This window comes from Entelurus aequoreus, linkage group LG11 (assembly GCF_033978785.1).
Source record: "Entelurus aequoreus isolate RoL-2023_Sb linkage group LG11, RoL_Eaeq_v1.1, whole genome shotgun sequence".
NCBI lineage: Eukaryota > Metazoa > Chordata > Actinopteri > Syngnathiformes > Syngnathidae > Entelurus > Entelurus aequoreus.
Window position 1 is genome coordinate 17,883,396 of NC_084741.1, and position 25,000 is coordinate 17,908,395.

General features: G+C 38.1%; 3 protein-coding genes across 3 annotated transcripts in view; 2 read left to right on the top strand and 1 right to left on the bottom strand.

The window, feature by feature from the left end:
- Positions 1-25,000, bottom strand: part of ndufaf6 (NADH:ubiquinone oxidoreductase complex assembly factor 6) — a 133,426-nt gene that overhangs the window by 89,232 nt on the left and 19,194 nt on the right. The window lies entirely within an intron of this gene.
- On the top strand, positions 244-17,099 carry ccne2 (cyclin E2). Its single transcript, XM_062064146.1, has 12 exons — positions 244-644; positions 3,800-3,838; positions 4,053-4,134; positions 7,665-7,718; positions 9,533-9,675; positions 9,757-9,892; positions 9,977-10,123; positions 13,414-13,509; positions 13,616-13,750; positions 16,015-16,126; positions 16,199-16,356; positions 16,472-17,099. Exons 2-12 carry the CDS (start codon positions 3,825-3,827, stop codon positions 16,577-16,579), a joined length of 1,185 nt encoding a protein of 394 aa, XP_061920130.1. The 5' UTR covers positions 244-644; positions 3,800-3,824; the 3' UTR covers positions 16,580-17,099.
- Positions 16,790-24,252, top strand: LOC133659634 (uncharacterized). The gene is made up of 7 exons (XM_062062217.1): positions 16,790-16,862; positions 21,470-21,633; positions 23,258-23,338; positions 23,472-23,591; positions 23,680-23,727; positions 23,844-23,924; positions 24,006-24,252. The coding sequence occupies exons 1-7, from the start codon at positions 16,790-16,792 to the stop codon at positions 24,120-24,122; spliced, it is 684 nt and encodes a 227-aa protein (XP_061918201.1). The 3' UTR covers positions 24,123-24,252.

Here is a 25,000-nt window from a genome sequence, read left to right on the forward strand (position 1 = left end):
AAATGAAGTCTAATATTTGATATTAAGTCGATATGTCATTATTCTCTCATGCGAGCGCTTTGTTGACGTGTTTGACAGCAGCTCCACGTGCTCGTCTGTTTACATTTTAACCAGGAATCACGTGACCGGCCCTCCTCGCCCTCTCATTGGCCGAGCGTGCCGGAGACTCCTCCCCTGGGCGGCCTCAAAACGCGGAAACTCCACCGGCAGCTGGCGAAAAACGATTAAAAACTTCACCATTCGATCATTTCACCGAGTGTCCGGTGCGCGGTACGACGTGCGGGTGACGTGCGCGTCGTTTAAATTCAACCGGAACACACGGAACGCCGTGCGGACATCGAAAAAAATCCCCTTACCCATCGAAACGAACGCCGTCTCCGGTGAAACCGAACATAAACGTCGCTGTGTTAGCGAGTGGGTGTTTTTGTCGAGTGAAGTGGATTTCCACGACACGCGCGGCTCTTAGGGAGTCGTCGGCTTTGCTCGTTCGAGGAGATTTCCGCTCGTTTTCAAACATTTAGCGCGAGGTTGTGGAAGCGGGGGAGAAATGCGCATGCGCAGAGGCGCGCGGCAAGCAGAGGCGGATATATAAAGATTGGCGCCGGCGCCACAGCTGATGCCCACATTCATTCTTCACTCGGCAGGTAAGAACACCGCACTTAAACGCTCCTTTGTACCATTAAAATATTGTTTTTCACTAACTTGTTTTTTTTTTTATACTAATGTACTTTTACTAAATGTGGACAAGTGGTGAATTGCAGCTTTAAGCCCTTTAATTTAGAAAATTAGTAGTTTATGGCGTCCTTTTTTTACACTTCTGCGATAAATACTGCGTGAAATAGCTTTGCTTTGGTTAACGACTTCTTACACTTTGAATAACGACTTATTACACTTCCAACGGGAATAACGCGTTCCCAACACAAAAATGGCTGTTTTCTGACCTCCACAGAGCTCTGCAAATATATAATTTAACTCTCTCTCGGTTCTTCCCCGTTCAAACCAAAAGCTAATAAGTTAGACTCGACGGGTTTTGTATAATTGTTAGTCCAAAGCTAGCATTGTTGACCCAGTTAGCAGCTCGGCTAGTAGCAGCTTCCCTCCAAACGCTACCCTCTCCTCCACTCGCCCTTAAACGCGACAAACTGCTTCCAAACCAGACAAAAGTGTCCGTAATTAGTGTCTCGGGGCTTTGTTTTAGTCCTTAAGGCTCAATGTGAGTCAATGTGGAGTGTTTTTAAGATAGTTAATGCCCGCCAAAGAGGACGAGCTGCGATCCTCCCGCTTAGCTGCTGCTGAAATTGGCGCGTCTTTGCGTTCCGATTCTTGGTTAAAGTTCACATTTTCGATCCATTTGTCTCGCTCGAACTGCATTAGTTCTGTGTGGAAACGTTTGATATATCTTTCATGGCAAGTGGAGTGGTTTTAAATAAGATATTTTGTAAGTTTTTTTTGTTTGAAAGCGAGGGAAGAGCAACCCCCCTCCTGCTCTTACTTTGTTAGTTTCTTATCCAAAACCTCTTACTGTACTCTCAATTCACATCAAACTTCACACTTCCCTACTTTTAAAAGCTATGTTATTGTGTTCTTTTTAAATCAACTTTATGCAGTATGTTTATCATTAAGAAGCATATCTCCACTGGACCAAACTTGGTTGTGATGTTTAAAAAACCCAAACTATTATTCCTTTGTATTTTTCACTATTGATTAATACTATTATTGCCTTGTAATTGTCACTGTAATGCAGTGGTTCTTAACCTTGTTGGAGGTTTCATATGCGCATTCACCGAACCCTACTTAAGTGGAAAAAAGTATATATATATATTTCAAATTCAAGACAAAGTTATATGTTTTTGGTAACACTTTAGTATGGGGAACATATTGTAAGCAACAAATACTTTATTTAGAGTTTTTTGGACACTAGGGGAACATATTCTAAGTAACACAGACTTAATTTAGAGTTATTTGGACTAGGGCTGCAAGTAACGATTAATTTGATAATCGATTAATCTGTCGATTATTACTTCGAATAATCGATTAATAATCTGATAAAAGAGACAAGCAACATTTCTGTCCTTTCCAGTATTTTATTGAAAAAAACATACTGGCACCATACTTATTTTGATTATTGTTTCTCAGCTGTTTATACATGTTGCAGTTTATAAATAAAGGTTTATATTTAAAAAAAATGTTTTAGCTTTTGCGCATGTACATAGCAGAAATCCAACAAATCGATGACTGAATTAATCGGCAACTATTTTTATAATCGATTTTAATCGATTAGTTGTTGCAGCCCTAATTTGGACACTAGGGGAACATATTCTAAGTAACAAATACTTAATTTAGAGTTTTTTGGACACTAGGGAAACATATTCTAAGTAACAAAGACTTAATTTAGAGTTTTTTGGACACTAGGGGAACATATTCTAAGTAAGAAAGATTTAATTTAGAGTTTTTTGGACACTAGGGGAACATATTCTAAGTAACAAAGACCTAATTTACAGTTGTTTTGACACTAGGGGAACATATTCTAAGTAACAAAGACTTAATTTAGAGTTTTTTGGACACGAGGGGAACATATTCTAAGTAACACAGACTTAATTTAGAGTTATTTGGACACTAGGGGAACATATTCTAAGTAACAATGACTTAATTTAGAGTTTTTTGGACACTAGGGGAACATATTCTAAGTAACAAAGACTTAATTTAGAGTTATTGGGTTAGGGTTAGGGCCAGGGTTAGAGGGTTAGGCTTATAATAAGGCCATGCCGAATAAGGCATTAATAAGTACTTAATAATGACTAGTTCAGAGCCAATATGTTACTAATTTGCATGTTAATAAGCAACTAATTAATGGTGAATATGTTCCCCATACTAAAGTGTTACCATGTTTTTTTTACTGGTGCATAAAATGAACCGTGCATGAACATCACCTTGTTCAAACAACAAAACCAACACATTGCATAAACTCACAACAAATGACACCTGCAAATCAGTGTGACTTCTACTGTTGCCGTATCCGTAATACGCCGATAAGGAGAAGTTTGTATTTACACAATGAGTCGGGTGTGTCTTGACCTCCGCCGAACCCCTGAGCCCGACTCACCGAACCCCTAGGGTTCAATCGAACCCAGGTTAAGAACCACTGCGCTAATGAGTCAAATATAACATTACCGTAATTTCCAGACTATAAGCTGCTACTTTTTCCCCTTGTTCTGGTCCCTGCGGCTTATACAACGGTGCGGCTTATTTACGGCCTGTTCTTCTCCGACACCGACGAAGAGGATTTCGGTGGTTTTAGTACGCAGGAGGAAGACGATGACACAATGATTAAAGACTGACTTTTCATATACCGGTAGGCTGGTTATTTTGATAACGTACAGGCGAGCACTTTGTATTAATTTGCACCGTTGTATTATTTGTACTCAGCACGAATGCTGTTCGCCATGTCAAAGATGTGAAAGTATGATTGAAAGATTTCTTGTTAATAAATGGGACGCTTTGCGTTCCCAAACAGTCATCTCTGTCCCGAAAATCCCCTCCGTGGTAGCAGGAACCCCTATATACTACGGTAATTACACATCAAAACCCTGCGGCTTATAGTCGGGTGCGGCTTATATATGGAGGAATCTGTATTTTCCCCTAAATTTAGCTGGTGCGGCTTATAGTCCGGAAATTACGGTAATTGGGGTTTAGCACATAGGTGATGTTTAGCACCAAGACGTGAGCTCCGACCTCACCATCCATCTTGAATTTATTGCTTCTTCAAAATGTGACCGTGTCCCTTTCCTTGTTTTTGCAGCAGAACCACAAGTCCAATCAGAACCATGTCCAGACGAAGGTAGGCACCTGGTGTTTTTTTTGTGTGGGTCGACTGAGGATGTGTGTCCCCCGCGCACCTCCCCCTCCCTCTATGTCGGGAGGGGATTAGGGTGGTAGTGCGGGTGTGGCGAAAACCATTATCACATCACTGAAATGTGTCAGCCATCTGTGCGGCCGGTTAACCATTTGTTAGTTAATATTTATTAGTAATATCAATGTGTTTTTGTCTGCAGCGATCGCATCACTCTGCAAGTCAGAGACTCAAACACACCAGACGCCCTCGTCAGAGCTCCCCCCAGGAAAAGGAAGTCTGAGGTTGGTAATATACAAACTTGGTACCTTTGGACACTGACCACCTTAAAGGGGAACTGAACTATTTTGTCTGTCATTCAAAATCCTTATGTAATACAAGACCACGTTTCTTTTTTTAATGTCTTCTAAATCGTAAATCAACGCTATCAAAAGTCAGCTATCCATCCATTTTCTACCGCTTATTCCCTTCAGGGTCGCGGGGGGCGCTGGTCAGGTAACAATCCTCTATTTCACCTATAAAATGCTTTTAAAAAAAAAAACACCTCCAAGGCTTCATAGTCATGGCGTAAGTATATATGTAATGTAGTAACATTCATACAACATGTAATTAGAGCTGGGCGATGTATCAAATATACTCGGTATATCGCAGGTTTGTCTCTGTGCGATATTGAAAATGACTAGATCATGATATTAGAGTACCGTATTTTTCGGATTATAAATCGCAGTTTTTTTTCATAGTTTGGCCGGGGGTGCGACATATACTCCGGAGCGATTTGTGTGTGAAATTAACACATTACCGTAAAATATCAAATAATATTATTTATCTCATTTGCGTAAGAGACTAAGCAAATGTCCGCAATCGTCACACACACGTCAGCAATCGTCACACACGTCAGCCAATAAGAATTCGGCGGGGGCGGGTCATGGCAGAAGTGCATTGTGCGTCATTCTTTTTATTTTTATTTAATTTTTAATTTTTATTTCAGGCAATGACTTAAAAAAAAAAGTACAAAATTGACCACACGTAATAATATAAATCAATATAGTGAAAAAGGTAATGTATAGTATGTAATGCATGATTGTCCAGTTTTGCCTGAAAGGGAGTGGGAAGAAGATAATTTATTTGATCCCACCCCCAGTTCTCCATTCAGTGATTATTCACATGAGTTTCACGCTTACTTTGTTCAAGGATTATAATACAGATGTTGTATTATAGTGGCATTACCACAGGTAACAATAATTATTACACTGTAACAATAATTTGTCATTGCAGAAGTGCATTGTGGGTCATGGGATGCTAACTCCTGCTACGTCCGTAGCTATTAAAATGGATTATTTCAACATTGGCGGTAACTTATAAAAACTGAGAAGGGCTGAACTAAAATGGCACAGAAAAAGGAAATCATATACTGCAGATTACAAGCCGGACGTAGTGAAATATGCAGCAGAAAACGGCGATCGAGCAGCAGAAAGAAAGGAAACGGCGCATACCAGAGGCGACACCGGGGAGGAAGATTTCATGGGATTTAGCGATCGGGAGTGACAGATTGTTTGGTAAACGTATAGCATGTTCTATATGTTATAGTTATTTGAATGACTCTTACCAGAATATGTTACGTTAACATACCAGGCACGTTCTCAGTTGGTTATTTATGCCTCATATAACGTACACTTATTCAGCCTGTTGTTCACTATTCTTTATTTATTTTAAATTGCCTTTCAAATGTGTATTCTTGGTGTTGGATTTTGTCATAAATTTCCCCCAAAAATGCGACTTATACTCCAGTGCGACGTGTATGTTTTTTTCCTTCTTTATTGTGCATTTTCAGCCGGTGCGACGTATACTCCGGAGCGACTTATAGTCCTAAAAATACGGCATACATTTCTCACGCAGTTGCTTTTAGCGGCGGGCATTAAGACTACAGGCTCTTCCCACTGTTTCGTGTCTCTCCTTTGCAAAGAGACATAAAACAAGCGCACCTTCTTACATACGTCACGTACTTGTCATACGCCCTCACGGAGCAGAGAGGTAGCGGAATGGGTAACATTAGCTGTGATGCTAGTGGAGCGGTGCGAGTGGTATTACGAGAAAGAAGGTGCGAATCTGGTAACAAATGGAGGAAGAATTAATTCCCGAGAAAAACAGCATGGAGTCCATCGTCTGGCTGTGGTTTGGCTTTAAGCGGGAAGATTTTGAACAGACAACCGTAATATGTCAAGTAAAAGCGTTGCTACAAAAAGTAGCATTACTGCTAATTCGTAACATCATTTGAAAAGTCACCCGCTAGAGAATGAGTGCTTGAAACTCCGCATGTCAACATCTCCGGCCGGTGCCAAAGCAACCTGCACATAAACACAATTTCCACATCAACACCGTATGAAAAAAATAGTCAACAACAGAAGGAGATAACGTCCGCAGTGAAGGACATACACTATTTGATTTCCTATTATGCAGCTCATTTTTAATTGACAGTTATTGAAACATCTTGTGTGACATCATGCACAAAAGTGCACTTTATTTGTTTTAAACTATTGTAGTGGCGTTTTGTACAAAAAGTGCACTTTAATTTAGAGTTTTGATATGTCCTCTTAGTGACATCATGCACAAAAGTGCACTAATAGCTTGTTTTAAAATGTCTGACAATCTTGCACTTTGTTTTGGAAATGACATGAATGTTTGTGCCACTGCTTAATAACTGTTTAATAAATACAGTTTTGGCAAATTGACTTAGTTGTGATTTCCCTCTCTGCATGAAAGTTTAAAATGAGCATATATTAATGCAGTATGAACAAGAATGTTTTAATGTAGACACATAAAATCATTATACTGCTGTGATTAAGTGTTCATCAAGTGTTCATTCAAGGCTTAGGCAAAATATCCAGATATATATTGTGTATCATGACATGGCCTAAAAATATTGAGATATTATTAAAAGGCCATATCGTCCAGCCCTACATGTAATATCTACACATTTTGCTTATTTTAAGCATACGGCGGCGTATTAATTTTACAGACTAACCTTCACTATTTACTTCAACTACTAATCATGCAGACTGAGGTACAATGATTACTTTGGGACAAACTATGATCCAGAAACTTGTATTTTTGAGCCTGACTATAAACAGGATGATCTAGAAGTTCTAGAAGCTTTGCGCCAAACAGGTCTAGCTTTAGTAGCATTATTGCTAAGTGCTAAACAAGATATACAAACATAATAAAACAATCACTTACTGTACAATGTTTGCTCTCACTGGAATGCCGACTGATGGGATGTTTCTTTCTTCCCGTTTAGATGAATTAATAAAAATCCTCACGCCGGTTTAAAAATTTTGCCGAACACGAGCGTCTTTTCGTGTCTCTCGCCACCTCTTAGTCTATGTTGAACGTCAAAGTTTACAAACTTCCCGTTTTATGGCCACAACCTTCTACTATCGAGGTTTTACCAGCTAAAGAGGCGATGCAGCAGCTCAATAAGTCTATAGCAGCATAAGCTAGTAGCTCTCTGTGGTTACAGCACCCTAATAGTAGTAATTTGGTGTTCGCTCTTATAATATTGCTAATAATTATATATGACATGTAAATGGAGTATTGTTGAATGTTTTTATGAGAATTGTCTACTCCCATTATCTACATTGTTAGCTGCCTCAAACTTGCAGTATTTTACGACGGCAAATGCGTAAATAAGCCGAAAAACATCTGTTATCTTACATAGGGATTGTGAATGATCGGCAAAATTCCAGTTCCTATTTGTTAGACAGAGTTGTGCCAATGTGGCTTTTGAGCTTGACTCACTAGTTTGTTCCTCTGGCAGCCCTTCAGGAAGAAGACGCAACCCACCGCCAAGAAACAAAGCTACGAAATTCAGGTTTGTGTCGTTTACATGTCATTAGCACACTGACGAGAGCAGCTAGTAAGTTTCCATTTTATTTCATTCGTTGAAATCAAAGAAGTATAAGCAACGTAAATTATGAATGAAAAGGAGCAGAAAGTAAACCTATAACATCTGCGCCCTGTTCACACAACTACAGCATTCGTCAACCAATGTAGGAGACGACAAGGCCATATTTTCACTTCACAACAAATTAAATGAAATATAATTTTACTCAAAATCATAGCCATCATTATTATTTTTAAATACATAAATTTACTTTGCTTTGTCTCAGTCAAGTTTGTTCCATAAACTACCACTTTTGACTTAAATGCTTCTCATTGTTCTAAAACCTATTAAAAAAAGTTAGATTCCTTTTTAGAATATAATTAATTTCTTTTTACTTATCTGTATGGAAATTTTGATAAAAATGGACTGGTTTATGTGAAATTACAAACTGGTGCAAAATCATGGCTAACTTTTTCATGGAGAATAAAATCCTACAAAAAGTGGGTTTTAAACATCAGTACTGCTGTAATAATGAAAAAAGTGTGATTTTTATTCCACTTGTATGTAGTGGGGCAGGGAATATGGCAAATCATGAGTAAGAATATGGTAAATCATGAATAAGAATATGGAAAATCATGAATAAGAATTTGGCAAATCAATAGTAAGAATATGGCAAATCAATAATTAGAATATGGCAAATCATGAATAAGAATATGACAAATCATTAAGAATATGGCAAATCACGAATAAGAATATGGTATATCTAAAAACAAGATATTTATCGCACTATAGACACGTGATCGATATCAATAAAAAATGCATTTGATTAAAACATTTTTTTGGGTCGGAAGAAACCGGAAGTTGCAAAGCAAGACCGGTTGCATTAACAAAGGCACTTTCACTCTATCAAGTATAAAGTTTGTTTGCGCCATCTTGCTGTTGAATATGCATGGAGTGAGAACAGAAAATTTAAATTACAGTGCTGCAGAGAGCAAATAAATTGTGGCTAAAACAGGAAAAGTCACTTCGATAGTCTGGCAGTTTTTTGGGGGAGGAAAAACGGACCATAGGGCCTTAGCTGCGCTCACTTCTTTTTTTAATCCTCATCTGTTCGCTATTCGGGTATAGGGAAACGGGTAGGAACTAAAGTGCCGGACTGTATAAATAATATAAATTATAATATATATCAAATGTGATGCTTCAAAATATTATTGAAAATTACTATTATTTTAATCACAAATACTAAATTATATTCCATACTTAAAGAATAACAGACCTAATTAAATGTTACAGTTGAAACTTCCTGGCACTAAACCTGCAAAGAATAGTTCTCAGGTTTCTTTGTTTACACTTTACACTATTTTGTTACTTTCTTTCCTACATATTCCTTATTTTTGCACCTTAATTTTAAGGTTAAGTGTTTACTGAGATTTTAGAATTTTATTTACATTGTTTTTCATGTTTGTTTATAATCCGAGGAAAGTTAAATCTTAAAAGATTACATGTAATATATTGTATTGTGATAGTTTGCTGCCATATTGAGCATGATGTGTGTGTGTGTGTGTGTGTGTGTGTGTGTGGAGGGGGGGTAGTAGTAATTGTCGTAGAAAATGAATCTTTCATAGTGAAAAAAATTTGATTTGCATATTCTCCCAAAATCTTGCAGTCCTACATTGGTGTTTTTTGAAAGCCAGTCAAAAGTACCTTTTCTGTGACCACTCATCATATCATGTTTACAGTAACATGTCAAAGTAAGTCATACAAGTGTAAAAATAAGTTAACCGGAGCTTGATGTTTTGTAGAAGTGTTGGTTCGAGGACGGGACCAGCCCGTGCGTCCTCATCGAGACGCCCCACAAAGAACTGGAGCCCGCAGACCCATCCAGCTTCAAGCAGTACAGATTCAAGAACCTCTTCATCAAGACCTCGCCCCTCCCTCGCCTCAGGTACGCCGCCACCCGGCGTCCCTCCTCCTCCTCCTCCCTCCCGTTGGTTTTCTCAAACAAGACTTTGTGGCGGTGTTGCAGCTGGGCCAGCTCTGATGACGTGTGGATCAAGATGCTCAACAAGGAGCTGAAGTACGTTCACGACAAGAGCTACCTGAAGGCACACCCCAGACTGCAGGCCAGCATGAGAGCCATCCTCCTCGACTGGCTGCTGGAGGTGAGGAACACAACCAACAGTCCAAATATTGGCGAATGACCACCAAAACACTATTTTAAATGTTTGGGCTTTTTTGTGGTGCAGGTGAGCGAGGTGTACTGCCTCCACCGTCAGACGGCATATTTGGCCCAGGACTACTTTGACCGCTTTATGCTGACTCAGGACGACGTCAACAAGGAGTTCCTGCAGCTCATCGGCATCACAGCGCTCTTCATAGCCTCCAAAATAGAAGTGAGTTACCCCTCAACTTTTTGAATTAATTTCTGCATTCACGTTCCTCTCAAGATGCCAAAGAAAGGACCACAAATATTTTGTAGGGGTGCACATTTCTATTGAATTTTAATCACGATTTTAGCTGCCACAATTAAATGAGGGTGATTGTCTGCGATATTAAGATTTATAAAAAGTAGGCTACGCTGCACAGTTCTGATTACAAAACTTTTTAGGCAGGTCGTCGGGGACGTTAACAAGAGTCAAATTTTCACACACTTAAGATCCAATGTTTTTATCATTTATACTTCATTGTAGTGATGGGAGTGTCTGTGGTGTTCAGTCTTTTAGCTAAAGCCTGTTTTAATTAACCTCTTAAGGCCCAAGCTGTTTGTTTACATGCTTTTTTTTCCTTTTTGCTATTTGGGCTTATTGGACCCTAATTAGAATAAAAACTAAGAAGAATCTTTTGATATAATGTACTTTTGGTCCATAAGTACACAAACGTGTACTTCATGTTTAGTGACATACTAATTCTTATTTTTACACTTTTTTTTCCAAATTCCATTGTATGTTATACTCTTCTGACACCATCAGATGGCAGTATAAGTAAGTGTCCACATAAGCGGCCATAAGACCCTAACTCGGTAATGTACACAATTTTGGAAATAAGAGCTAAAAGGTGCTGTCCACGCATGTGGCCACTAAGAATTTAGAGCAGGGGTGTCAAACTCAAATACAGAGTGGGCCAAAATTTAAAACTGAACAAAGCTGCGGGCCAAGGTTGAACAAATTAACCTTTAACGTACTCTACGAGCTATCGTCACGTCCGCTTTTCATCCATTCCAACATCGTTCAGACCCAGTCACAAGATATGTGCAGCTTCTGTACGCTCACACGAGCGATTGCAACGCATACTTCATCAACAGCGGTACAAGTTACACTGAGGGTGCCAGTATAAAAAACTTTAACACTGTTAGAAATATACGCCACACTGTGAATCCACACCAAACAAGAATGACAAACACATTTCGGGAGAACATCCGCACCGTAACACAACAGAACAAATACCCAGAATCCTTTGCAGCACCAACTCTTCCGGGACGCTACAAAATACACCCCTGCTACCACCAAACACCCCGCCCCACACACACACACACCTTGTAGCGTCCCGGAAGAGTTAGTGCTGCAAAGGGTTCTGGTTTGGTGTGGATTCACAGTGTGGCGTATATTTCTAACAGTGTTAAAGTTTTTTATTCGGCTACCCTCAGTGTAACCTGTATCGCTGTTGATGAAGTATGCGTTGCATTCTAATGTGTGTGCGTGCAGAAGCCGCACATGTTATGACTGGGCCAGCGCTGGCTGGCTGGCGTTTGGAAGACTCCCGGGAGGATCGGCAGGCCAGCTTTAGTGTTAATTTGATATCGCCTCAAGGGCCAAGTGAAATTACACGGTGGGCCAAATTTGGCCCGTGGGCCAGAGTTTGACACCCATGCTTTAGAGGTTTTGCTTCAACACACTTAAGTGTCTCTGACTATTTCCTGATTATTTTAAATCCTACATATTTTATTTTGTACAAAATGATCAAAAGCAAATAGAAAAAATGAAAAAAACAGATTCCGTTTTTCTGTCATTTTTTTGTATATGCCGTATTTTCCTCACTATAGAACGCACCGGTACATAAGCCGGGGGGGGTTACCCACATATGCGGTCCTCTCCAAGGTTTCTCATATTCATTCACATTGACGTCCCACTGGGGTGAGTTTTCCTTGCCCGTATGTGGGCTCTGTACCGAGGATGTCGTTGTGGCTTGTACAGCCCTTTGAGACACTTGTGATTTAGGGCTATATAAATAAACATTGATTGATAAGCTGCACCCACTATGTTTTAGAAGGGGGGGGGGGGGAAGCTTTTTCCAGTATATTAGTCGCACCAGACTATAAACCGCAGGCATATGCATTAAGGAATGAGTTATTTACACAGACGATTCTGTAAATATTTATTTACATATCTTTTCAATTGTTTCCAAACGTTTCCTGTAAAACAATTGATCAAACAAAACTGAAGTCATCGTCACGGACCCACTAGCTACGGAAGCTAGCTCTCCAATCAGCTAAACTCTCCAACTCCACGGAGACGTTTGTGAATTTACTGAAGAATTTTTTGGAATTGAAACCATACAAAAATAATTCCATCCATTTTCTACAGCTTGTCCCTTAATTCCATTGTAAGGTAATAATTCCAACACGAACACTTGTCAACGTGTTAGCCTATTAGCTAATAATAACAACGCAAGCGTCATTACATTACGGTAACATGTACAAATATGCATGAAAACACTCCTACAGACATCACACATGGGATGGTTTAGTAAGTATGAATTGTTTGTTATAATTTAAAACTTACAAACATTGCTTGGACTGATGAATGAAGAATCCACAAAAAAAGCTATGGAAAAGCTATGGACCACTAGAAGACTGAACAGCACTTCCGGTTGTTGAAAACAGTAAATGGAAGGACACTGCAGTGAGCGATTTCGTCCAAAAGATGGCGCCATAGCACACAAAACAGCTTGTGTTTTTTTGCTTGGTTTTTGTATTAGATTATTTTGATTATCGCCGCCAATCAAGAAAAATCTATAAATTAGCCACATCGTCTAATAAGCTGCAGGGTTCAAAGTGCAGGAAAAAAGTTGCGGCTTATACAGTAGTTCGGAATTTACCGTACTTGAAATTCATATGCCTAACTTCTTTTTTTTTGTGTGGAGTTTTGTGATTATGGATTAGGAGAAAGTAGCAACCATGATGAGATCCAAAACTTCTAGTAGACGTGGTCTTTTTTTACACTAACAGGAATTTGCATGTACGTTGCGGCCCATTGTTTTATTTGATTAGTTTTTTGATTGTGAGAAGCCAAAATTATTATTGGGGTTAAAATGCAATTAATTGTCCAGCATTACTCTTGTCAAGATGGCGCTCAAGTTGCGCTTTTATGGGTGATAATCGCTCCACATAGTTGACACCGGGTCTCGTTCTCCATTGCGTCCTATAAGTCTTCTCTTTCTACCAGGTGTAGGCATATTGTAGCGTGTAATTGATACATTGCAACCTTCTATGCCATTTATGCGGTAAAAAACAAACTGCTTAACCTCACAAAGACAGCAGTTCTGATTGGACCTCGTCTGTAACTCCACCTCCTTTTTCCCCACAAAGCTAAAGTAGCTGTGATTGAATATATTCAGAACTTGTCTGTTATGATTAGTTGGCAACTGTTTGGGGGACTTTTTTTGTAAACAGCCGTCTTTCTTGCAGGAGATCTACCCGCCCAAAATCAGCGAGTTCGCCTACGTAACAGACGGAGCGTGTGACACCTGGGACATCCAGCGCACGGAGCTTCTCATTCTCAAGGTACTTGACTTTTAATACAGGGTTTCCCATGCAGGCCTGTGGAAAACACTGTGATGTGGATTCATTGTTGTATGCGTACATTTAAAGTAAAAACTGTCTGGTGCAGGCGTTGGACTGGACTCTCTGTCCTGAGACTCCCATCGCCTGGCTCAAGCTCTACGCTCAGGTGGAGGCCCAGAAAGACGGACACAACTTTCTGGTACCTCAGTACTCGCAGGAAACCTACATCCAGATCACACAGGTAACCAAACATTGTTTTTGCAACATCAATTGAATGGATTCCATTTGGTCATGTAGGGACGTGCCGATCGATCGGCCATTGATCAGTAGCTATTTTCGTGAAAATATTACCCGAACACCGGTCATGTGTCTCAATACAGTGTTTTTAGGACCACGGGGCGCACAGGATTATAAAGCGCACTGCCGATAAGCGGGTCTATTCAGGTCTATTTTCATACAAAATGCGCACTGGATTATAAGGCGCACTAAAGGGGTCATATTATGATTTATTTATTTTCTACATTTAAAAGACTTCCTTGTTGTCTACATAACATGTAATGGTGATTCTTTGGTCAAGATGTTGTATAGATTGTTTTACAGACCATCTTCAAGTCGCTTTCCTACCGTCTGCATGCGCCGTTTTGTGAGTGCTCTTATTTCCGTGCCTGCTCTGTGGGTAAATTAATTTAACTACACCGATAGTTTTTAGCACTTCCATAGCGAGTCTTATGCAGATCCTAAATACACATCAGCAGGTACCATAAGGTAAGAAAAGTTGGTTTTGCATAATATAGCAAAACAAAACGCTAGATTATGTCTAATAGGTGCCATTTTGCGGTCTTTACATATACACACACCATAATATACAGGTATATGTTGAAGCACAGTACGTCTGACCATGGTAGTCAAAATGCTCCGACAATCCATCAAGCGGTGTGGCTTCATAGATTACCAAAGTCATACTAAAACATTTTGACATATTTGAGCGCCGTGTGTATGTTCTTATTCTCAATGGAACGTTTTAAAGTTTTGGTGTGTACTGGCGTCATCTATAGTCTACATGTATCTCTTGTGTGACTGCCATCTACTGATCACACTTATTACACCATGTACCAAATAAAATAGCTTAGATGTCGGTAAGCACAACTATTCCGTAATTTGGACAGGGACGATTATAAAATTGATTAGTAAACTTCGATAATCGATATTTATCATAATCATAATCATAATGCTGACTGCAGCGAGAGATCTGACCAGCTCCTTTTTATATTAGGGCACTTATGTTCCAGTTATTTCCATTCATTTAACAAATGTAATGGGAATTATTTTAGCGGTTTAGTACAAATGCACTGTTTTTAAAAGTTGCACTTAATAAACGCTTATTTTCGTCGAACCAAAATAAATGTTAAACTGCATCAATATACATAAATTAAAGATGCATCAATTATCGATTTTTAATCTAATCGTAGCTCCTGAATCGTAATGGAATCGTGAGGTGCCCGATGATTTCCACCTCCTAATACTAAAGGGATCAGATCAATATTTTTGTCTTCTGAAATTGTTTTTTGTTCTAAGGACACTCATGTATGTCTAGCTTGTGTGCTTAGCTGTGGTGTAGCTGCGAGCTCCTAGTAGCCTTACCTTTTGTAACAGCTTGACTAAAATAGAATAAAAGACCAACCTTGTGTGCTTATTGGAGGACATTTAAATGTTTGAAATTAGTATCGGATAGAGATGGCCGATATCGGCCGATAAATGCTTTAAAATGTAGTATCGAAAATTATCGGTATCGTTTTTATTATCGGTATTGGTTTGTTTTTATTTTTTGTTTTTTTTAAAAATCAACATTAAAAAACACAAGATACACTTACAATTGGTGCACCAACCCAAAAAACCTCCCTCCCCCATTTACACTCATTCGCACAAAAGGGTTGTTTCTTTCTGTTATTAATATTCTGATTCCTACATTATATATCAATATATATCAATACAGTCTGCAAGGGATACAGTCCGTAAGCACACATGATTGTGCGTGCTGCTGGTCCACTAATAGTACTAACCTTTAACAGTTCATTTTACTCATTTTCATTAATTACTAGTTTCTATGTAACTGTTTTTATATTGTTTTACTTTTTTTTTTATTCAAGAAAATGTTTAATTTATTTATCTTATTATTATTATTTTTTTTTTTTTTTAAAGGACATTATCTTCACCATACCTGGTTGTCCAAATTAGGCATAATAATGTGTTAATTCCATGACTGTATATATCGGTATCGGTAATTAAGAGTTGGACAATATCGGATAATAGGCAAATAAGCCATTATCGGACATCCCTAGTATCGGACACCATATTGGGCCTGATATCAAACATGTGCCTGTATCGGAGGAATGAGTAAATGTAATGGTGGACCCCAGGAAGTCTCGTGGCTGCATGATTGGACACTAATAGGAATCAAACATTTTAGACTGTCCACTCCTGACCTTTGACCTAATGGCGTTTCAGCTGTTGGACCTTTGCATGATGGACATCAGCTCGCTGGACTTCAGCTACAGCGTCCTGGCCGCCGCCGCCTTCTGCAACTTCTCCACCTTCGACGTGGTTCACAAAGTGTCAGGTGGGTGCCGCCTTCGTCCTTGTCCCGTGTTTGCACGTCCTGGTTGCTGAGTGGCTGCGTTGGTGCGTGCAGGCCTGACGTGGGAGAGCGTGTCGCCGTGCGTGCGGTGGATGAGTCCCTTCATGGACACGCTGCGCTCGGAACCCAAAGCTGAGCTCAAGACCTTCCCCAAAGTGAAAACGGAGGACCGACACAACATCCAGACGCACGTCATCTACTTAGATCTCTTGGTAAGCACCACGTTCCAAATTCTTATATTATATAATATATATATATATGTATATATATATATATATAAAATCAAATCTACTTCCTGTCTGACGTCGACCTTTCACCTCCTCCCAGAAAAAAGCTCAGGAGCGCCGCACGGATGCCGACTGCCCGCTGTCTCCCGTCGCCCTGACGGCCTTGATGACCCCTCCCAGCAGCACAGAGAAGCCAGCCAATCACTGAGCAGGACTTCTGCTCATGTGACCTTTGACCAAAACATGGGTAGCTTTTTTTTTTAATTTTATTTTTATTGCATTATTTAAACAAAGTGAAATTTTGGGTTTTATGAAACCAGCATTATTTTGCGAAAGACTTTGGGTGAATATTTTCATCTCTAAGAGGACGCGCGACTTCTTCGCCGCGTCATTCCACTGTGAACATCCCATCATTAACATGGGCTCCTCGCCGCGGCGACGAGCGTCCAGTCCTCTTTCCTGCCTGTTTCATTCCTGGAAACTTGACCCGAGTAGGACCCTGCCTGCTCCCCTACGCGTGCTTGTATTTATTGAAGAGTTTAAGAACCAATAGGGACGTCGGAGCGAGGGTCCAGTTTTCTGGCTATTTATGACGTGGACGTGTGTTTGTGCCTTTTTGACTCCGACCCCTCAGGTGCTAAAGAATGTACAGTATGTTTTTGTACAGAGAGCCATTTTTGGAATGGGTCATTTCAGTCTTTTATACTGCAAAGTTTTACACAAATAAACCACATCAACTCTAACTGCTGACCTAACGCCGAGTCAGCACTTTGTGTGTGTGTGTGTGTGTGTGTGTGTATGCTAAAGTTAGCTCTCACGTTTTCTTGAATTTGTATGCAAAGAAAACAAAGGTGAGCTTTTTCACGTACAAACATACATTCTCGTGCAAATGAGGAAACAAACGCTGTTTCGTTTCCCGGTGGGCGGGGCCACGCCATCCCAGCTCGTTAGCATTAACCTCCACTGTCTTGACTTTGGCAACATTAGCTGCTCTTTGCCGCTGTCATATTGAAAGTGGCCACCAGAGGGCATTAGTCATCTAATTCAACATACTATACCAGTTCTCAAACTGTTTTCACCAATGACCAACATTAAAATATAGTGGTGTCGTAGGTCTGTCAGTGGTTCTTAACCTTGTTGGAGGTACCGAACTCCACCAGTTTCATATGCGCATTCACTGAACCCTTCTTTAGTGAAAAATAACATGTTTTTTCTTAATTTAATCTTAATTTATAAATATTAATCATGAAATGATTATTATATTAAAGAAATACAAATAAAGATATATTTTACGAACAGAAAGTTACAGGAATGTACACACGATCCCGTGTTTACATCTCATTGTGCAACATGTGAATGTTTTAGTGGGAACTGAATGCCATACCTGAAAGGGTACAAATTATTTCCAAAACAGGACCCCTACCCAGACATACAATACTAGTACACAGTTCATTAAAAACATTATTTTGTTATTGTCATTGTAAGTGGGCTAAAATATTACAAAATAATATCATGGAAATGACTGCTGTCATTTGATTATAATAAGAGATTTAACTTGTAATTTAGTCAGGTTTGGGACAAGGTGTGCTGCAGGTGTGGCCACAGTGAGTCTGACGTCACTCACATGTGCTCCACTGAATGCTCAAGAAGTTTTTATTTACACGATGAGTCTGGTGTGTCTTGACCTCCGCGGCGGAGGCTCCGCCGAACCCCTGAGGCCGACTCACCGAACCCAGGTTAAGAACCAGTGGTCTATGTACTCATTAAAACAAGGCAGGGGTTTTATTTAACAATTATATTCACTATGTTTTGGCCACTAGAACATTACACACAGTTTATAAATACACACTGAATATTTTAAGTGATTATTTGGTGTACCACAGTTCGGGAACCACTACTATACGGTACACCAAAGTGCAGCCTGCGACCCGTTTCATAAATATATAAAAAAAAAAAAAAAATTGGAAACAGGTGTAATGTAACAGGAAAATGTTGCAAAGTTAACACTATTGACCCAAAACTGCCATGGAGGCAGTTTTTACTTTAAAACTCATCCATCCATTTTCTACCGCTTGTCCCTTTCGGGGTCGCTGGAGCCTATCTCAGCTGCTTTCGGGCGGAAGGCGGGGTACACCCTGGACAAGTCGCCACCTCATCACAGGGCCAACACAGATAGACAGACAACATTCACACACTAGGTACCATTTAGTGTTGCCAACCAATCTATCCCCAGGTGCATGTCTTTGGAGGTGGGAGGAAGCCGGAGTAACCGGAGGGAACCCACGCAGTCACGGGGAGAACATGCAAACTCCACACAAAGATCCCAAGCGCAGGACCGAACCCAGGACCTTCGTATTGTGAGGCAGACGCGCTAACCGCTGGTCCACCGTGATAACTCACTGCCAAAAATAACAACTTATAGTCTGATGGATCTGAAGTGGATTTAGAGCAGTGGTTGTCAGAATAGTGGTATGTCAAAGATTCACTTAAGCGGTTATTCAAACAGTGTTACTGTTCAAACTGTTACAGTGGGCATAAATATTCAATATACCTGACCTGCCTTGTTTTTATTGAATACTTTGGCCTACTACGCTACTGTATTTTAATAGTGGTACTCTATGAAATACATTTGAGAAGCGTTTAAATTAATAACATTGATAGATGACTTATTTTTTACACTTGAGTGGGGCCCTTTATATCCCCGACACCTTTTTAGTCAGATTTATTTTTTTTACTTTCATTGTTCAAAAAATTATATAATTAATCGAACGCATTGTTATGAATTATTTATAAAGGTTTTAATTACATCAAATATTCAATTTTGGTAAGTTTTTGGGGAAAATGACATTTAGTTTTTTTGCCATTAAAAAAAAACAGGGTTTTCTTTGGTGGAAAAGCTATAAGATGGAAAAAAACTTTACAGCAACAGATCTGAAGTTGATTTATAGATATTTAAAAAGCAAAAAAATATATATTTTTACAAGTTATTAACACTCTAATCCAGGGGTCTGTCACGCCAATTTTCTTCCCATTACAAAAACCTTCCTAGCCCCCATTTACTTCCGGGGTCATTTCCGCCTACGTCATTTCCTCTTACTGCCCGTCGCTGTTTTTTTAAAATTTTTTATAATATAGTCATTTCCTCTTACGTCATTGACAGCGATCGATATAATCCAAATCTCCTGAAAATGGTGGTGTCACTGAATGATATACGTCTTTATCTTTCCCAGGGGACTTATGTCAAACACCAGCAGGCTTCGAAACATTTCAAGCGGAGTGTTAGGGCCGCTGCTGGGAACTTCTGTCTTCGTGCTAACGTGCAAAAAATATTAATATATAATACTGTTAAATGTATGTACTACTTTAAATCAACATTATTGTTGAAACCATTTCACTAATATTAATATATAATACTGTTAAATGTCTGTACTTTAAATCAACATTATTGTTGAAACCATTTCACTAATATTAATTAATATATAATACTGTTAAATGTCTGTACTACTTTAAATCAACATTATTGTTGAAACCATTTCACTAATATTAATTAATATATAATATTGTTAAATGTCTGTACTTTAAATCAACATTATTGTTGAAACCATTTCACTAATATTAATTAATATATAATAATGTTAAATGTCTGTACTTTAAATCAACATTATTGTTGAAACCATTTCACTAATATTAATTAATATATAATATTGTTAAATGTCTGTACTACTTTAAATCAACATTATTGTTGAAACCATTTCACTAATATTAATTAATATATAATAATGTTAAATGTCTGTACTACTTTAAATCAACATTATTGTTGAAACCATTTCACTAATATTAATTAATATATAATACTGTTAAATGTCTGTACTACTTTAAATCAACATTATTGTTGAAACCATTTCACTAATATTAATTAATATATAATATTGTTAAATGTCTGTACTTTAAATCAACATTGTTGAAACCATTTCACTAATATTAATTAATATATAATAATGTTAAATGTCTGTACTTTAAATCAACATTATTGTTGAAACCATTTCACTAATATTAATTAATATATAATACTGTTAAATGTCTGTACTACTTTAAATCAACATTATTGTTGAAACCATTTCACTAATATTAATTAATATATAATATTGTTAAATGTCTGTACTACTTTAAATCAACATTATTGTTGAAACCATTTCACTAATATTAATTAATATATAATATTGTTAAATGTCTGTACTTTAAATCAACATTATTGTTGAAACCATTTCACTAATATTAATTAATATATAATAATGTTAAATGTCTGTACTTTAAATCAACATTATTGTTGAAACCATTTCACTAATATTAATTAATATATAATAATGTTAAATGTCTGTACTTTAAATCAACATTATTGTTGAAACCATTTCACTAATATTAATTAATATATAATACTGTTAAATGTCTGTACTACTTTAAATCAACATTATTGTTGAAACCATTTCACTAATATTAATTAATATATAATATTGTTAAATGTCTGTACTTTAAATCAACATTATTGTTGAAACCATTTCACTAATATTAATTAATATATAATAATGTTAAATGTCTGTACTTTAAATCAACATTATTGTTGAAACTATTTCACTAATATTAATTAATATATAATATTGTTAAATGTCTGTACTACTTTAAATCAACATTATTGTTGAAACCATTTCACTAATATTAATTAATATATAATATTGTTAAATGTCTGTACTACTTTAAATCAACATTATTGTTGAAACCATTTCACTAATATTAATTAATATATAATACTGTTAAATGTCTGTACTTTAAATCAACATTATTGTTGAAACTATTTCACTAATATTAATTAATATATAATATTGTTAAATGTCTGTACTACTTTAAATCAACATTATTGTTGAAACCATTTCACTAATATTAATTAATATATAATATTGTTAAATGTCTGTACTACTTTAAATCAACATTATTGTTGAAACCATTTCACTAATATTAATTAATATATAATACTGTTAAATGTCTGTACTTTAAATCAACATTATTGTTGAAACCATTTCACTACAATATTGTGTGTGTGTAGAAGAGGTCCTGTACCATGGCAACAGAAGGGTCATTAGGACAGAGGAGGAGAAAGTGGCTGTGTTAACCGAAGCCCATGCAGGCCATTTTGGACCACGGAGGATGCAAGCGAAGATTGCTCCCTGGTTTTATTGGCGGTCCATCACACAGGACACATTGGATTGGGTAAGCAAGCTCCTAGAAGGAAGATATTTGCTTTTAATTTTTATTTTTAGTTGAAACACTCAGGTTAGTAGTTAGTAGTAGGTCGCAAAGTGTTGTGGAATCAAATATCTACAATATGTTTCCCTTTATTACTGCTTTTAGGTGCGCACATGTCCTGACTGCTAGCGCTTTGAAAAGTTAAAGACCGAGGTGCCTGAGCTGAAGCCCATCAAGGTCGTATCACCTTGGTACATGGTTGGTGAGTGGCTTTATTCACACATCCCTCACCTTTTCACGCACAACTATACAAAAACTCAGTCTACATTCAAATATTTGCTAAACTGAGAACTGGAATTCATGCTCTAGGTGTGGACCTCTTTGGACCTGTGAAAAAGTCGTCTAAGGGGAACAGATATTGTCTCACTTTGACCCATTAAAGCCACTAAAGCGCATAATATATATATATATATATATATATATATATATATATATATATAGTTATATATATATATATATATATATATAACTATATATATATATATATATATATATATATATATATATATATATATATATATATATATATATATATATATATATATATAGTTATATAAATATATATATATATATATATATATATATATATATATATATATATATATATATATATATATATATATATATATATATATATATATATATATATATATATATATATATATATATATATATATATATATATATATATATATGCCCCACAGGCCTTGAGGGACATTTTCTTTACTCATGGTTTGCCTGAAGTTATCCTCACTGACCAGGGCACTGAATTCAAGAAAGAGGTAACTAAATGGTGGTCTTTGACTATTGTACTCTACTCTCTCTCTTTCTATACTTGTATAGCGCTTTTCTACCTTCAAGGTACTCAAAGCGCTTTGACAGTATTTCCACATTCACACACACATTCACACACTGATGGCGGGAGCTGCCATGCAAGGCGCTAACCAGCAGCCATCAGGAGCAAGGTTGAAGTGTCTTGCCCAAGGACACAACGGACGTGACTAGGATGGTAGAAGGTGGGGATTGAACCCCAGTAACCGGCAACTCTCCGATTGCTGGCACGGTCACTCTACCAACTTCGCCACGCCGTCCCCTAGGATTGTAATTCAGTCTGAATGTACTCACATGCTTGAATGCAATATTGAATTCTAACCGCAACGTTACTGGTAAAATGTTTCATGATTGTCATATTGGTGATGACCAAGCCAGAACTCATTCCCTTGATGTTACAGAGTTATGGAAGTTCTTCCAAACAATATGGTTAGGCTGGAGACCCTGGATGGAAAGCCCAAGCATATGATGACCCCGTATGCGCCCGAGTATGTCAAACTGAATGCTGTTTACAGGCATTTTTGTTCAGAGATCTTAATATCCCTGCCCTGTATCATAATATGCCTCCTCTCTCATTTAGGGACTCACCCTGGCTGGCCAAAGGATTCCCCTTCAGCCCCTGTGCTTCCAGGAGATGCTGAAATGCTGACTTCCTTCATCATCGGAGGAGGAAACTGAGGTACTTTTTCAGAAAAAAAGTGTTAATGTGTCCATACATGTAGCTTTCTAACTATTTGTATGATTGACACATGTCCAGTGTCATTGTTTCACGGACCATACATATGCTGGCCCCACATCACCCTGGAAAAAGGAGCTGCACCCCGACCAGAAACAACTGGTGAGCAGGTTTCAAATTGACTAAAATTTTGACATTGGAGCCAGTATATGATTAAAAATATATACATTTATTGCTTTGTGAAGCGGCCAAGGTTATCTTCAAGTCGAGTAATGTAAAATTTTCTCATGAACAGCTCCAGTATGTTTTGGCCTGCGATCGTCCAGCTACGGAGCTGATCGTTAAAGAGGGAGGGGCGTGTTTAACCCGAGAAGAGTTTTGGTCTCTCGGGTTGTCCAGAGACATGGAATCCACGGTCAGTACTGTAACTGTTATGTTTGTTTCACTTGACTGCTTATTCCATGGATATGTATAACTTTGTTACATCTGTAATGTGATGACAGATTGGAAATGCTTGCCTCCAGCTGGTTCAGGAAGCTGCTCAGAGACATGTAGGATTTCTTAGAGCTGCACAACAGAGGCTGCTTTTGGTCATTAAAAAATCTGATTCAACGGTTAATATAAAAGCTCACATATCCTCATGTTTTTGGATTCAAAAGTGTTCCAGGGCAAAGATGTCTTCATTGCCAACATGTATATTGTGCCAACGTGGAAGCACAAAGACGTCGATCCAATGTCAAGCCTTCCAGTGAGTACAATGAAATTTGAATGATAATAACTACACTAATCTGAAATTTCTTTCTAAAATATTCATAAATGTTTACTACAGAGGGATGCACATCTAAAGGATGCACTCCTCTTCCCAGCGTGGAGCAAGCACAACGGGCCAGAGCATTACCTTCTCTGTGTAAGTGTTGAAAAGAAAAATACTGGAGATATCTTATAATTCTTGTGCAATGACATTATTTATGCCTCTTTCTGCATTGACCATTGTAGGTGTTGAGGCCAGCAAAGAGAGAAATTCTCTTGCTGGACTCTCAGTTTGCCCTTTGGCCATCTGGTTTTGGTGATGAGGTGTACAGATCCATCTCTAGGTCCCTTTATAACAATCCTGGCCACAGTTCCATTTTGGCCACTTTTTGTTCCAGCCATGTTCTGGTTTTGGCTATGGTTCTGTTCTAGTCATCTTTCCCTTCCCCGCTATGCTCATGTTTTAGACATGTTCTTCTTTCGGCTATGTTCCCATTCTAGCCATGTTCCAGTGGTGTGCAACAGGGGTCCCCAACCACAGAGTCATGGACCAGTACTGGTGAAACGTGATTTTGTTCATGCTTTGGCAGTGTTCTAATAGAATTTTCACTTGTTTATTTACAATTTGTCTTCATGTTTTAATATGCCAAGTGGCTTATTGCATTTTATTTGATTCACATTTGGCTTTTTTTACTGCAGGAGCATTGCGCAGCACATCGTCCCAGGAAGCTGGAGTGAGCTCACTGGAAAAGACATGCAGGTAATAGGTTTACTCTATAAAATATAAATGTCTTGTAGTGAACCCAAAGGTTGTATACATTTTCATGGTGCTAATGTGTATTACCAGGAGATCCCACGCCAGACCTCGGGGAATAACTGTGGTGTTTTCATGCTCATGGTAAGTTGGAGCATTTTTAAAGAAGAAGAGTAGGTTAAACTTCCCCCACAATGATGTGAAACACAGCATCAAATTACAAAAATATTTGGTTGCAATTATTGCTTCCAGAGATATTCCTATTTACCACATTTCCAGTATTGATGTTGACGGCTCTTTTCATCAATTTAGTAGATTAT